The sequence below is a fragment of the Oncorhynchus masou genome, unplaced genomic scaffold (assembly GCF_036934945.1).
Source record: "Oncorhynchus masou masou isolate Uvic2021 unplaced genomic scaffold, UVic_Omas_1.1 unplaced_scaffold_644, whole genome shotgun sequence".
NCBI lineage: Eukaryota > Metazoa > Chordata > Actinopteri > Salmoniformes > Salmonidae > Oncorhynchus > Oncorhynchus masou.
This window is the reverse complement of record NW_027012876.1, coordinates 242,501-257,469: the sequence shown is the minus strand read 5'-3', so window position 1 is coordinate 257,469 and position 14,969 is coordinate 242,501. Positions and strand designations below refer to the sequence as shown.

General features: G+C 48.4%; 1 protein-coding gene across 2 annotated transcripts in view; it reads right to left on the bottom strand.

The window, feature by feature from the left end:
- Positions 1–872: 872 nt before the first annotated feature.
- The window catches only part of LOC135536652 (protocadherin-10-like), a 37,656-nt gene continuing 23,559 nt past the window's right edge, over positions 873–14,969 (bottom strand). The window contains exon 4 of one of the 2 annotated variants that reach the window (XM_064962911.1): positions 873–1,775. In XM_064962911.1, the coding sequence (XP_064818983.1) occupies positions 1,243–1,775 (533 nt within the window). In that variant the 3' untranslated portion in view covers positions 873–1,242. The remainder of the gene's footprint in view (positions 1,776–14,969) is intronic. The other variant, XM_064962912.1, reaches the window with a different exon arrangement.

The following is a 14,969-nucleotide window of genomic DNA, read 5'->3' as shown; positions in this document are numbered from 1 at the left end:
TATCACTACATGTATAGTATGACATCATAATATCACTACATGTATAGTATGACATCATAATATCACTACTGAGCTCAGTACATGTATAGTATGACACTATAATATCACTACATGTATAGTATGACATCATAATATCACTACATGTATAGTATGACATCATAATATCACTACATGTATAGTATGACATCATAATATCACTATATGTATAGTATGACACTATAATATCACTACATGTATAGTATGACACTATAATATCACTACATGTATAGTATGACATCATAATATCACTACATGTATAGTATGACACTATAATATCACTACATGTATAGTATGACATCATAATATCACTACATGTATAGTATGACACTATAATATCACTACTGAGCCCAGTACATGTTTTGTAGAAAAATAACCTTGGTGTCTAGTTTTCGGTGAACATGAATAACCTTGGTGTCTAGTTTTCGGTGAACATGAATAACCTTGGTGTCTAGTTTTCGGTGAACATGAATAACCTTGGTGTCTAGTTTTCGGTGAACATGAATAACTTTGTTGTCTAGTTTTCGGTGAACATGAATAACCTTGGTGTCTAGTTTTCGGTGAACATGAATAACCTTGGTGTCTAGTTTTCGGTGAACATGTCAAAACAGAAGACAGTGTTGAGATGTCTCATCTGACCTTGTTTGCTAAACACTGGTTCACTGATAGAGAAAACGCCTGAAGAACTATAGTTCAGAAAATCTGCTTATAGAACAGGTAGATATATATATATATATACTATATACTGTATATAGGGGACAGGAAAGAAAAATGTGGCCACAAACACATTTTTGAATCAAAAGTTGATTTATTTTTATTTGTTATTATTTGAAACAATAAATATGGTGAAGGATTTAGGAGGTTAAAGAAATATATAGGGGGGTTTAGCAGAAGGGTTACATTTTGAAAAAAAGAAACAACTAAATGTTTACTTCAATTGCATTTCTAAACAGAAAATACACAAATAAAAAAAGCAAAAGACTATCTCAATTTCAAAAAGTATATTTTAAAAAATGTTATCAGAAGTTATTTGCAAAAGTATATTTAAAAAATATTATAAAATCAGAGTTTCTTTAAAAAGTATATTTTAAAAATAAAATCAGATCAGAATTTTTTTTTTTATATCTGTTTATATTTACAGATCAGAGTTTTTTCAAAAGTATCTTTTAAAAATATTATCAGATCAGAATTTCTTTCAAAAAGTATCTAATATGGATAGTGGACCAGGCCAAAGTCGTAGGGCTCTAGTGACGTAGTCTGGTACTCATACTCACAGAAGGTGGGTTTGTACGGTAGCGGTAGTGTACCCCTTAAGGACTCATAGTCTTTCCTCTCTAGCGTGGTGTCTGTAGTAGTAGTGGCTGTAGCTCTAGCTGGGCTGCTGTGTTGGACATGAGGCTGATGTGACTGGTGGAGGTGGTGGTGGTGGTGGTGGAGGTGGTGCATTGACCGTGGCAGTGTGGTGCATCCGCCGCCATCTTTTCCGAACGTAGAGAATGACCTATCAGAGGTCGTGAGGTCAGAAGTCAGCGTAAGGTCGTTGTCGTGGTGACCGGACGCGGCGGTGGCGGGTACCTCAGTGTTCGGCACGGAGTCCATGCCTGGCACGTGCAGGTTGCTACGGTAATCGCCACCGGTGCCCTGGCGACCGTCGCCAGCGACGAAGGCTGGCATCCAGCAGCGGTCGGAGTGACCCAGGGCCTTACACTCCTCTGTACAGTTAGAGAAGAGATCTGTACCTACAGAGAGGGGAGGAGGAGGGGTGGGTGGAGGGAGGGAGTGGAGAGGAAAAGAAGGAAGGATGGAGGCAGGGAAGGAGGGGTGGGGGTGAGGAGGGAGATACATTGAGGGAGAGGGTGGGGGGTGGAGGGAGGGAGGGAGGGAGGGAGGGAGGGAGGGAGGGAGGGAGGGAGGGAGGGGAGGGAGGGAGGGAGGGAGGAAAGAAGGTAGGAAGGAGGGGTGGGGGTGGAGGGAGGGAGTGGAGAGGAAAAGAAGGAAGGATGGAGGGGTGGGGGGTGAGGAGGGAGGGAGGGAGTTGAGAGGAAAAGAAGGAAGGAAGGAGGGGTGGGGGTGAGGAGGAAGGGAGGGAGGGGGAGGGAGGAAAGAAGGAAGGATGGAGGGGTGGGGGGTGAGGGAGAGAGGGAGTTGAGTGGAAAGAAGGAAGGATGGAGGGGTGGGGGTGGAGGGAGGGAGTTGAGAGGAAAAGAAGGAAGGAAGGAGGGGTGGGGGGTGAGGAGGGAGGGAGGGAGTTGAGAGGAAAAGAAGGAAGGAAGGAGGGGTGGGGGTGAGGAGGAAGGGAGGGAGGGGGAGGGAGGAAAAGAAGGAAGGGTGGAGGGGTGGGGGTGAGGAGGGAGGGAGGGAGTTGAGAGGAAAAGAAGGAAGGAAGGAGGGGGTGGGGGGGTGAGTAGGGAGGGAGGGAGGAAGGGAGGAAAAGAAGGAAGGATGGAGGGGTGGGGGTGAGGAGGGAGGGAGGGAGGAAGGGAGGAAAAGAAGGAAGGATGGAGGGGTGGGGGTGATGAGGGAGGGAGGGAGGAAGGGAGGAAAGAAGGAAGGATGGAGGGGTGGGGGTGAGGAGGGAGGGAGGGAGGAAGGGAGGAAAAGAAGGAAGGAAGGAGGGGGGTGGGGGTGAGGAGGGAGGGAGGGAGGAAGGGAGGAAAAGAAGGAAGGATGGAGGGGTGGGGGGTGAGGAGGGAGATACATTGAGGGAGAGGGTGGAGAGAAAGAGAAGATACACACGTTAGAAAATTGGTTTGTGATGTTAAAAACAACAGAATGCTATTAATCAAACAGACAGTGGTAAACAGTGATGGAGTCTGTGGTTTGTTTGGGCAGATTTCTCATTCATCTGAAGCAATATGCAATCATACCAGCATTATGTTCCAAAACCATTACATCCTCCATCTATCAATCAACTTCCTCCAACTGCAGCATTAACACAATTGATGTTCAAGACCCCGTCTCACCCAAAAGAGGAGATAAAACTACATCCCAAATATAACCCCATTCGCCATTATAGTGCACTACTTTTGACCCCAGAAGTATGTAGGGAATAGGGTGCCATTTGGAACACAGCGTGAGACAAAGTTACACTACACTAAGACAAAAAACAACAATTATATTCTGAAATACACTACAAAAAAGCCACATAGAGGGATGATGCTTATTGAACGATTTTGGTTCCTTTTGAATCCGACACAGATCGGCAATTCATTGACACTGAGCGTTTGCCAAAACACTGGCTGAGACGAAACAAAAAGGCGAAAATTGCGATCCAATAACTCACGCTGAGCGTAAAAGAGGTACAGTTGAGTTAATTAGTCTTAGAGAGAAGAAAGGGAATATAAAAAGAAGTGAGAGTGGAAGAGGGATGGAGGGAGAGGGAGAGAGAGAGAGAAGGGGGGAGAGAGAGAGAGAGAGGGGGAGAGAGAGGAGAGGAGGGAGAGAGAGAGAGAGAGGGAGGGGGAGAGAGAGAGAGAGAGGGAGAGAGAGAGAGAGAGAGAGAGAGAGAGGGGGAAGGAGAGGGGAGAGAGAGAGAGGGGGGGGAGAGGGAGAGGGAGAGAGAGAGAGAGGGGGGAGGGAGAGTGAGAAAGAGGGTGGAGGGAGAGAGGGAAATGTTGGGAGAGAAAAGTGGGCCTGAGGAAGAGAGAGCGAAAGGAAATAGAGGGAGGAAGAGAGAAACAGGGGAAGAGGAGGAGAATGAGAGAGAGAAAAAGAGAGAGGGAGGAAGAGAAAAGGAGCAAGAGAGAAACAGAGAATGAGGAGAGAGATGGAGATCGAGGAAGAGAGAAACAGAGTACGAGGAGAGAGGAAGAGAGAAAACAAAATGAAACCTCCAACTTAATCGTGGTGCAGATTGGATTTGCAGTTTTTATTCTTCAGTTTTCCCAATGCCGGGACAATGCCGACACATTGGAATGGAGTGATCAAAGGAGGAGTGGAGCGAAGGGTGGAGGGAGGAGAGGAGACGGGAGGGAATGTAGGAGAAGAAGGGGTCAATCTCTCCAGTCAGTAATTCCTCCATACCGTGGATGAGAGGGCTGGAGATCAAAGGACCTGCTTAGACAAATCTGTCCCGCTGATTATACTGTGTGTGTGTGTGTGTGTGTGTGTGTGTGTGTGTTGGACAAATCTGGATTGTTGATAATACTGCTGCTGCAATGCTGCTCTCTCTCCTCACCCCCTCTCTCTCTCTCTCTCTCTCTCTACTTCCCTCCCTCTCGCTCTCTCTCTCCTTCCCTCCCTCTCTCTCTCTCTCTCTATACTTCCTCCTCCCTATCTCTCTCTCTCTCAGCTATCTCTCCCTCTCAGCTATCTCTCCCTCTCAGCTATCTCTCCCTCTCAGCTATCTCTCCCTCTCAGCTATCTCTCCCTCTCAGCTATCTCTCCCTCTCAGCTATCTCTCCCTCTCAGCTATCTCTCTCTGTCTCTCACATCTGCACATAGTTGATACAGGGAACAAACAAGCCGAGAGAGAGAGAGGGATGAGGATAGGTGCAGAGAAGCCTTGTCAGATGATGTCAAATTAAACTGTTATTCTCTCTGGCTGCATGTTTCCTCTGGTATCTCTCTCTCCGTGTGTGTGTGTGTGTGTGTGTGTGTGTGTGTGTGTGTGTGTGTGTGTGTGTGTGTGTGTGTGTGTGTGTGTGTGTGTGTGTCACCATAGGCTGTTTATCCCCTGCACCTTTTCTCCCCCAGAGCAGGAAATAAACAAGACAAAACAATGACTAGCAATGACAACCCCTGCCAGCAGCTACATATTACGGAATGACCTCATCAAGACACACACACACACACACACACACACACACACACACACACACACACACACACACACACACACACACACACACACACACACACACACACACACACACACATAAATGTAGATGCACAAACACACGCAAACATGCATTTATATACACAAACACACACAAATACAAACAGAGATCCACAAACCGCAAACAAATGCACACACACCAACACGCACAAAGCAGACACTGACCCACTTTGCACACATACAGACACACACACACACACAAAGCGGACCCCCCCCCACCCCACATGCACAAAGCAGACCCCCCCGCACACACACACACACAAATAACCAAAACAAACAAGCCATCTCGTTGCTAATAAGCAATCAGTGCTATTCTGTTCCTCTTATCTGTGTGTTATTCCACCTTGGGATAGAGGGATAGATATAGAGTTATAGAGAGAGGGATAGAGGCAGAGAGAGAGGGGTAGAGGGATAGATATAGAGTTATAGAGAGAGGGATAGAGGCAGAGAGAGAGGGATAGAGGGATAGATATAGAGTTATAGAGAGAGGGATAGAGGCAGAGAGAGAGGGGTAGAGGGATAGATATAGAGTTATAGAGAGGGATAGAGGGATAGATATAGAGTTATAGAGAGAGGGATAGAGGCAGAGAGAGAGGGATAGATGTATAGAGTTATAGAGAGAGGGATAGAGGCAGAGAGAGAGGGGTAGAGGGATAGATGTATAGAGTTATAGAGAGAGGGATAGAGGCAGAGAGAGAGGGATAGAGGGATAGATGTATAGTTATAGAGAGAGGTATGGAGGGATAGAGGTAGAGAGATCAGGATAGAGGGATAGATGTATAGAGTTATAGAGAGAGGTATAGAGGGATAGAGGTAGAGAGAGCAGGATAGAGGGATAGATGTATAGAGTTATAGAGAGAGGTATAGAGGGATAGAGGCAGAGAGAGAGGGATAGAGGGATAGATGTATAGTTATAGAGAGAGGTATGGAGGGATAGAGGTAGAGAGAGCAGGATAGAGGGATAGATGTATTGCCTAGAAGTCCAGCATCCCGGAGTCACCTCTTCACTGTTGACATTGAGACTGGTGTTTTGTGGGTACCATTTAATGAAGCTGCCAGTTGAGGACTTATGAGGGGTCTGTTTCTCTAACTAGGCACTCTAATGTACTCTTTCTCAGTTGTGCAGAGGGCCTCCCACTCCTCTTTCTATTCTGGTTCAAGCCTGTTTGAGCTGTTCTGTGAAGGCAGTAGTACAACACGTTGTGCGAGATCTTCAGTTTCTTGTCAATTTCTCGCGTGGAATAGCCGTCATTGCTCTGAACAAGAATAGAATGACGAGTTTCAGAATAAAGATCTTTGTTTCTGGCCATTTTGAGCAAGTAATCAAAACCACAAATGCTGATGCTGCAGATACTAAACTTACTAAAGGGACCAAAGGCCAATTTTACAATTTCTTTAAAACAGCATGCCAGTTTTCAGCTCTGCTAACAGACTTGCAAAGGGTAGATATGTAGATATTCCACTTAAAATCAGAAGTTTCCAGCTACAATAGACATTAACAACATTAGCAATGTCTACACTGTATTTCTGATCAATTTGATCAAAATCTTTCAAAAACAAGGACCTTTCTAAGTGACCCCAAACTTTTGAACGGTCATGTATATCATAAAGCTATGTAGTAGACAGACAGCGTGTGACCCCATAACTAGCACCTTATGGAAACCCTAAAGCTAAGGAGCGATAGACAATGTGTGACCCCATAGCTAAAGACATATGGCTACTATAAAGCTATCGAGCAGATACAACACGTGTCACTCCATAGCTAGCAACGTATGGCAACCATAAAGCTACAGAGCAGATAGAACATGTGTCACCCCATAGCAAGCAACGTATGGCAACCAGAAAAGCTACGGAGCAGATAGAACATGTGACCCCGTAGCTAGCAACGTATAGCAACCATAAAGCTATAGAGCAGATAGAACACGTGTGACCCTACAGCTAGCAACGTATGGCAACCATAAAGCTATAGAGCAGATAGAACACGTGTGACCCTACAGCTAGCAACGTATGGCAACCATAAAGCTATAGAGCAGATAGAACATGTGTGACCCCATAGCTAGCAACGTATGGCAACCATAAAGCTATAGAGCAGATAGAACATGTGTGACCCCATAGCTAGCAACGTATGGCAACCATAAAGCTATAGAGCAGATAGAACATGTGTGACCCCATAGCTAGCAACGTATGGCAACCATAAAGCTATGGAGCAGATAGAACATGTGACCCCGTAGCTAGCAACGTATAGCAACCATAAAGCTATAGAGCAGATAGAACACGTGTCACTCCATAGCTAGCAACGTATGGCAACCATAAATCTATGGAGCAGATAGAACACGTGAGCCCATAGCTAGCAACGTATGGCAACCATAAAGCTATGGAGCAGATAGAACATGCCATGTGTTGGTGATGTCACATTATCATTTACAGCAGTCACACGTTATATCGTCATGGTTAAAATTACCGTTGCTGACGCGGTTCACTTTTGGCTTGTACCCAGCGGTGGTTGTTGTTGCTATGTACGTTGCTAGTGAGTCAGTAGACTAGTCCCTCTCACAGGGTATTGGAGAGAGGTGAAGATGTGTTATTGGCTCGTTTCGGGTCTTGGCTGACGGCAAAATACCTTCACTACATCCCAAATGACACAACGTTCCTTGAGTAGTGCACTACATTAGACCAGGGCCCATAGGGTCCTGTAGTGCACTATGTAGGGAATAGGGAGCTATTTCAGATGCAGCCATCCAGACCCTGTTATAATGAGTAAAAATACATCTCTTCTCCCATCCCGCTCCTTCTCTTCCCTCCTTCAGAGGCCTTTGAAGTAATAGCTGACCCGGCTGTAGTGTCTCAGTCAAAGCTGTTTAAGGGAGGGAGGAGGGAGGAGGGAGGGAGGGAGGAGGGAGGGAGGGAGGGAGGGAGGGAGGGAGGGAGGAGGGAGGGAGGGAGGGAGGGGAAGGGATGGAGGGATGAAGGAAGGGGGAGGGAGGAATGAAGGAAGGGGTAGGGGAGGGAGGAATGAAGGAAAGGGGGAGGGAGGGATGAAGGAAGGGGGAGGAGGGATGAAGGAATGGGGAGGGAAGGAGGGATGAAGGAAGGTGGGGCATGAAGGAGGGAGGGAGGGAGGGAGGGAGGGAGGGAGGGAGGGAGGGAGGGAGGGAGGGAGGGAGGAGGGGAGGGAGGGATGAAGGAAGGGGGAAGGATGGATGAAGGAATGGGGAGGGAAGGAGGGATGAAGGAAGGGGGAGGGAGGGATGAAGGAAGGGGGGGCATGAGGGAGGGAGGGAGGGAGGGAGGGAGGGAGGGAGGGAGGGAGGGAGGGAGGGAGGGAGGGAGGGATGGAGGGAGGGAGGGAGGGAGGGAGGGAGGGAGGGATGAAGGAAGGGGAAGGGAGGGAGTGATGAAGGAAGGGGGGAGGAGGGATGAAAAAATGGGGATGGAGGGAGGGAGGAGGGATGAATAAAAGGGGGAGGGACCCGGGATGAAGGAAAGAGGTAGGGAGGGGGTAGGGGGAGGGAGGGATGAAGGAAGGGGAAGGGAGGGGGTGATGAAGGAAGGGGAGGGAGGGATGAAATAATGGGGATGGAGGAGGGAGGGAGGGAGGGAGGGAGGGAGGGAGGGAGGGAGGGAGGGAGGGAGGGAGGGAGGGAGGGAGGGAGGGAGGGAGGGAGGGAGGGAGGGAGGGAGGGAGGGAGGGAGGGAGGGAGGGAGGGAGGGATGAAGGAAGGGGAAGGGAGGGAGTGATGAAGGAAGGGGAGGGAGGGATGAAATAAAGGGGGATGGATGGAGGGATGAAGGAAGGGGGAGGGATGGAGGGATGAAGGAAGGGGTAGGGAGGGAGGGATGAAGGAAGGGGAAGGGAGGGGGTGATGAAGGAAGGGGGAGGGAGGGATGAAATAATGGGGAGGGAGGGAGGGAGGGGGAGGGAGGGAGGGAGGGAGGGAGGGAGGGAGGGAGGGAGGGAGGGAGGGAGGGAGGGAGGGAGGGATGAATAAAAGGGGTGGGGCGGGATGAAGGAAGGGGGGAGGGATGGAGGGATGAAGGAAGGGGTAGGGAGGGGGGGTAGGGAGGGAGGGATGAAGGAAGGGGAAGGGAGGGGGTGATGAAGGAAGGGGGAGGGAGGGATGAAATAATGGGGATGGAGGGAGGGAGGGAGGGAGGGAGGGAGGGAGGGAGGAGGGAGGGAGGGAGGGAGGGAGGGAGGGAGGGAGGGAGGGAGGGGGAGGGAGGGATGAAGGGATGAAGGAAGGGGAAGGGAGGGAGTGATGAAGGAAGGGAGGGAGGGGATGAAATAATGGGGAGGGATGGAGGGATGAAGGAAGGGGTAGGGAGGGGGTAGGGAGGGAGGGATGAAGGAAGGGGGAAGGGAGAGGGGGTGATGAAGGAAGGGAGAGGGAGGGATGAAATAATGGGGAGGGAGGGAGGGAGGGAGGGAGGGAGGGAGGGAGGGAGGGAGGGAGGGAGGGAGGGGGAGGGAGGGAGGGATGAATAAAAAGGGGGAGGGCGTGATGAAGGAAGGGGTAGGGATGGAGGGATGAAGGAAGGGGTAGGGAGGGGGTAGGGAGGGAGGGATGAAGGAAGGGAAGGGAGGGGTGATGAAGGAAGGGGGGGAGGGATGAAATAATGGGGATGGAGGGAGGGAGGGAGGGAGGGAGGGAGGGAGGGAGGGAGGGAGGGAGGGAGGGAGGGAGGGAGGGAGGGAGGGAGGGAGGGAGGGAGGGAGGGAGGGAGGGAGGGCATGGTACATCACCTCTGGATCAGAGTTGGCAACGATTTGCTGAAAAAAAAAATTATAATTAGCTCTAGTTATAACTGATCATTGATAATAATAATTAGCTCTAGTTATAACTGATCATTGATAATAATAATTAGCTCTAGTAATAACTGACCATTGATAATAATAATTAGCTCTAGTAATAACTGATAATTGATAATAATAATTAGCTCTAGTAATAACTGACCATTGATAATAATAATTAGCTCTAGTAATAACTGATCATTGATAATAATAATTAGCTCTAGTAATAACTGATCATTGATAATAATAATTAGCTCTAGTTATAACTGATCATTGATAATAATAATTAGCTCTAGTTATAAATGATCATTGATAATAATAATTAGCTCTAGTTATAACTGATCATTGATAATAATAATTAGCTCTAGTAATAACTGATCATTGATAATAATAATTTAGCTCTAGTAATAACTGATCATTGATAATAATAATTAGCTCTAGTAATAACTGATCATTGATAATAATAATTTAGCTCTAGTAATAACTGATCATTGATAATAATAATTAGCTCTAGTTATAACTGATCATTGATAATAATAATTAGCTCTAGTTATAACTGATCATTGATAATAATAATTAGCTCTAGCAATAACTGATCATTGATAATAATAATTAGCTCTAGTAATAACTGATCATTGATAATAATAATTAGCTCTAGTAATAACGGATCACTGATAATAATAATTATCTCTAGTAATAACGGATCACTGATAAGCCATTTGTGAGTAATCTTTCTGCTGGCGTTAGTGTTACGACCAGATGAGTCAATAACACACATCTCCAGACGTAACGATGAGTCAATAACACACATCTCCAGACGTAACGATGTGCTCCAGAACTCTAGAGAACAACTCTTCCTGTAACAGGATCATTTGGTCATGTAGCTGCCACAGTTTTAAAACGGACTGTGTTTATTGTACTTACAGCTCATCTGAGACGAGACTGACAACACACACACACACACACACACACACACACACACAATCACACACACACACACACACACACACACACACACACAAAATCTGACTCGACACACACATACACACATACACACAATCTGACTCGACACACACATACACACATGCACACACACAATCTGACTCGACACACACACATACACATGCACACACACAATCTGACTCGACACACACACATACACATGCACACACACAATCTGACTCGACACACACACATACACATGCACACACACAATCTGACTTGACACACACACATACACATGCACACACACAATCTGACTTGACACACACATACACACATACACACAATCTGACTCGACACACACACATACACATGCACACACACAATCTGACTCGACACACACACATACACATGCACACACACAATCTGACTCGACACACACACATACACACACTTAAGTCAATTCGGCAGGCGTCACTAATTCGTAATCACCAATCTAATGCAGTCGCTGTGGATATTTAATTCAGTCATTTGTCACGCCTGTTGTTCACCACAACACAAACGTCAAGATAATGATTGTTTAAAAAAAAGCCCCGGGCGCATCACAAACACCTCCTTATTCCCTATATAGTGCACTACTTTTGACCAGAGCCAAATGGGCAACCGTATGGCCTCCGGTCAAAAGTAGTGCACTATATAGGGAATAGGGAGCTGTTTGGGACCAGATACCTTATAGCTCGTCTCTCAGGTCCTCTCCTCTCCTTCTCCTCCGTCTCCGATTAATATTTAATCTCTCTCAATCTCTCTCTTTCTTATCCTCTCCACCTCCCTCTCTCTTTTATCCTTCATTCTGTCCATCTCAACGGCCCCGTCTTGTTTTCCTCATGATCTACCCCGTCACCTCTGATTAGGGTGACAACGTCCCAACTAATGAGAAAAACATTCACCTAATTCAAATCATGACTTTAAAAATAGGTTTGTGTTGGAGTGAGGTTGGGGGTTATCAGTTGATGCACGGTGGTAATCCAACTCAAAGTCACAATAAGTTATAAAAACAGATATGAGTCTATGGAAGCTATTCTAACTAATAGCGCCACCTGAGTTTTAAAAGAGTCAACATAATTGTTTTAAAATGGGTAGGTTGAGTTAGGGGTTGCATGGTCAGGTGAAAACAATGTTTTACCACATTAAGTGATGGTACTGTAGTGTATTCTGATCCAAAATGGCGACCGTTGCTTATATATCCATAGGTGTGTAGAAGGTGTTGTGTCCCCAGGATGGCAGCTTGACTGCAGCGTTATAAGAGGAGGTGCTACAGGCCTAACCTTGGTTTGATAATTGCTATGCAAAGGTTCCTCCTGGAAATGAATTAGTGATCAGTGGAGTGTTACAGAGAGCGTGTTCAAGAGACAGAATGAAAGATGAGACCAGTTTACGGACACACACATGTATGAGCAAGCACAAACACACACAGCAGCACACATACCGCCACATAGACCCACATACACCCACGCTCTGAAAATACTTGACATAAACAAATCCCACCTGAGAGGAAGGAAGAAGCACTAATATCACACAACCAACCAGGTATCAGAGACCACTTACATCCCTACAGTCTGGAAGCAACATGTTCCTACAACTTCATCTTTATTATATTTTAAAATGTTACTTTTATTTCATCTCTCTCTCTCGCGCTCTCTCTCTCTGGCGCTCTCCTCTCTGGTGCTCTCCTCTCTGGCGCTCTCCTCTCTGGCGCTCTCCCTCTGGCGCTCTCTCTCTCGCGCTCTCTCTCTGGCGCTCTCCTCTCTCACTCTGGCGCTCTCCTCTCTCGCGCTCTCACTCTGGCGCTCTCCTCTCTCGCGCTCTCACTCTGGCGCTCTCCTCTCTCGCGCTCTCTCTCTGGCGCTCTCCTCTCTCGCGCTCTCTCTCTGGCGCTCTCCTCTCTCGCGCTCTCTATCTGGCGCTCTCCTCTCTCGCGCTCTCTATCTGGCGCTCTCCTCTCTCGCTCTCTCTCTCTCTGGCGCTCTCCTCTCTCGCGCTCTCTATCTGGCGCTCTCCTCTCTCGCTCTCTCTCTCTCTGGCGCTTCCTCTCGTGCTCTCTCTCTGGCGCTCTCTCTCGCTCTCTCGCTCTCTCTCTCGCTCTCTGGCGCTCCCTCCTCTCGCTCTCTCTCTTCTGGCGCTCTCCCTCTCTCGTGCTCTCTCTCTGGCGCTCTGGCTCTCGCGCTCTCTCTGGCGCTCTCCTCTCTGGCGCTTTCTCTCTCTCTCTGGCGCTCTCCTCTCTCGTGCTCTCTATCTGGCGCTCTCCTCTCTGGCGCTCTCTCTGGCGCTCTCTCTCTGGCGCTCTCTCTCTGGCGCTCTCCTCTCCTCGCGCTCTCTCTCTGGCGCTCTCCTCTCTCGCTCTCTCTCTGGCGCTCTCTCTGGCTCTCTCTCTCTGGCGCTCTCCTCTCTATCTCTCTGGCGCTCTCGCGCTCTCCTCTCTGGCGCTCTCTCTCTCTCTGGCGCTCTCCTCTCTCGTGCTCTCTCTCTGCGCGCTCTCTCCACGCTCTCTCTCTGGCGCTCTCCTCTCTCGTGCTCTCTCTCTACGCGCTCTCCTCTCTCACGCTCTCTCTCTGGCGCTCTCCTTCTCTGGCGCTCTCTCTCTCTCTGGCCTCTCTCTCCTGGCGCTCTCCTTCGCGCTCTCTCTGGCCTCATTCCAGCTCTCCGCTCTCTCTGGCGCTCTCTCTGGCGCTCCCGCTCTCTGGCGCTTTCTCTGGCGCTCTCCTCTTCGCGCTCTCTGACGCTCTCCTCTCTCACGCTCTCTCTCTGGCGCTCTCCTCTCTCGCTCTCTCTCTCTCTGGCGCTCTCGTGCTCTCTCTCTGGCGCTCTCCTCTCTCACGCTCTCTCTCTGGCGCTCCTCTCTCGCCCTCTCTCTCTCTGGCGCTCTCCTCTCTCGCGCTCTCTCTCTGGCGCTCTCTCTCTGGCGCTCTCTCTCTGGCGCTCTCTCTCTGGCGCTCTCCTCTCTCATGCACTCTCTTTCAATTCAAGGGCATAATTGGCAAAGAAACATGTTTACATTGCCAAAGCAAGTGAAGTAGATACTAAACAAAAAAACGTACAGTATAAATAAAAATGTACATTCAACATCACACTTATACAAGTTCCAAAAGAATAAAGACATTTCAAATGTCATAATATGTATATATACAGTGCTGCAATGATGTGCAAATATTTAAATAAAGATACACCTCTCTCTCTCTCTTTCACTCTCTCTAAATATAACATCCTTTAAAACTCCCTGTGGTATTCTCTTTCACTACAAACATTACCACCTTTTCTGCCTCACACACACAGACACACACACACACACACACACACACACACACACACACACACACACACATACACACACACACCCACAAACATACAAACAGACACACACACATAAACACACACTCACACAAACACACATACAAAAACACACACACAAACAAATACACAGAGAGAGACACACAAACACCTGCTACGACAAGAGCTTGTGAAAAACTAGTGCTTCTCCTTTAAAAAAATAAGGGTGTTGAGGCCCTCCTATTGAGAACTAAGCTGTTATCATCTAAAATAGAACTGAGGAACTGCCCCACACACACTGAGGCCCGTCTGGGCCATCTGATAACCTACGCACGGTACCAAACACACTGAGGCCCGTCCAAGCCACCTGATAACCTACGCACGGTACCACACACACTGAGGCCCGTCCAAGCCACCTGATAACCTACGCACGGTACCACACACACTGAGGCCCGTCCAAGCCACCTGATAACCTACGCACGGCACCACACACACTGAGGCCCGTCCAAGCCATCTGATAACCTACGCACGGTACCACACACACTGAGGCCCGTCCAAGCCATCTGATAACCTACGCACGGTACCACACACACTGAGGCCCGTCCAAGCCACCTGATAACCTACGTACGGCACCACACACACTGAGGCCCGTCCAAGCCATCTGATAACCTACGCACGGTACCACACACACTGAGGCCCGTCCAAGCCACCTGATAACCTACGCACGGCACCAAACACACTGAGGCCCGTCCAAGCCACCTGATAACCTACGCACGGCACCACACACACTGAGGCCCGTCCAAGCCACCTGATAACCTACGCACGGCACCAAACACACTGAGGCCCGTCCAAGCCACCTGATAACCTACGCACGGCACCAAACACACTGAGGCCCGTCCAAGCCACCTGATAACCTACGCACGGCACCAAACACACTGAGGCCCGTCCAAGCCACCTGATAACCTACGCACGGCACCAAACACACTGAGGCCCGTCCAAGCCATCTGATACCCTACGCACGGCACCAAACACACTGAG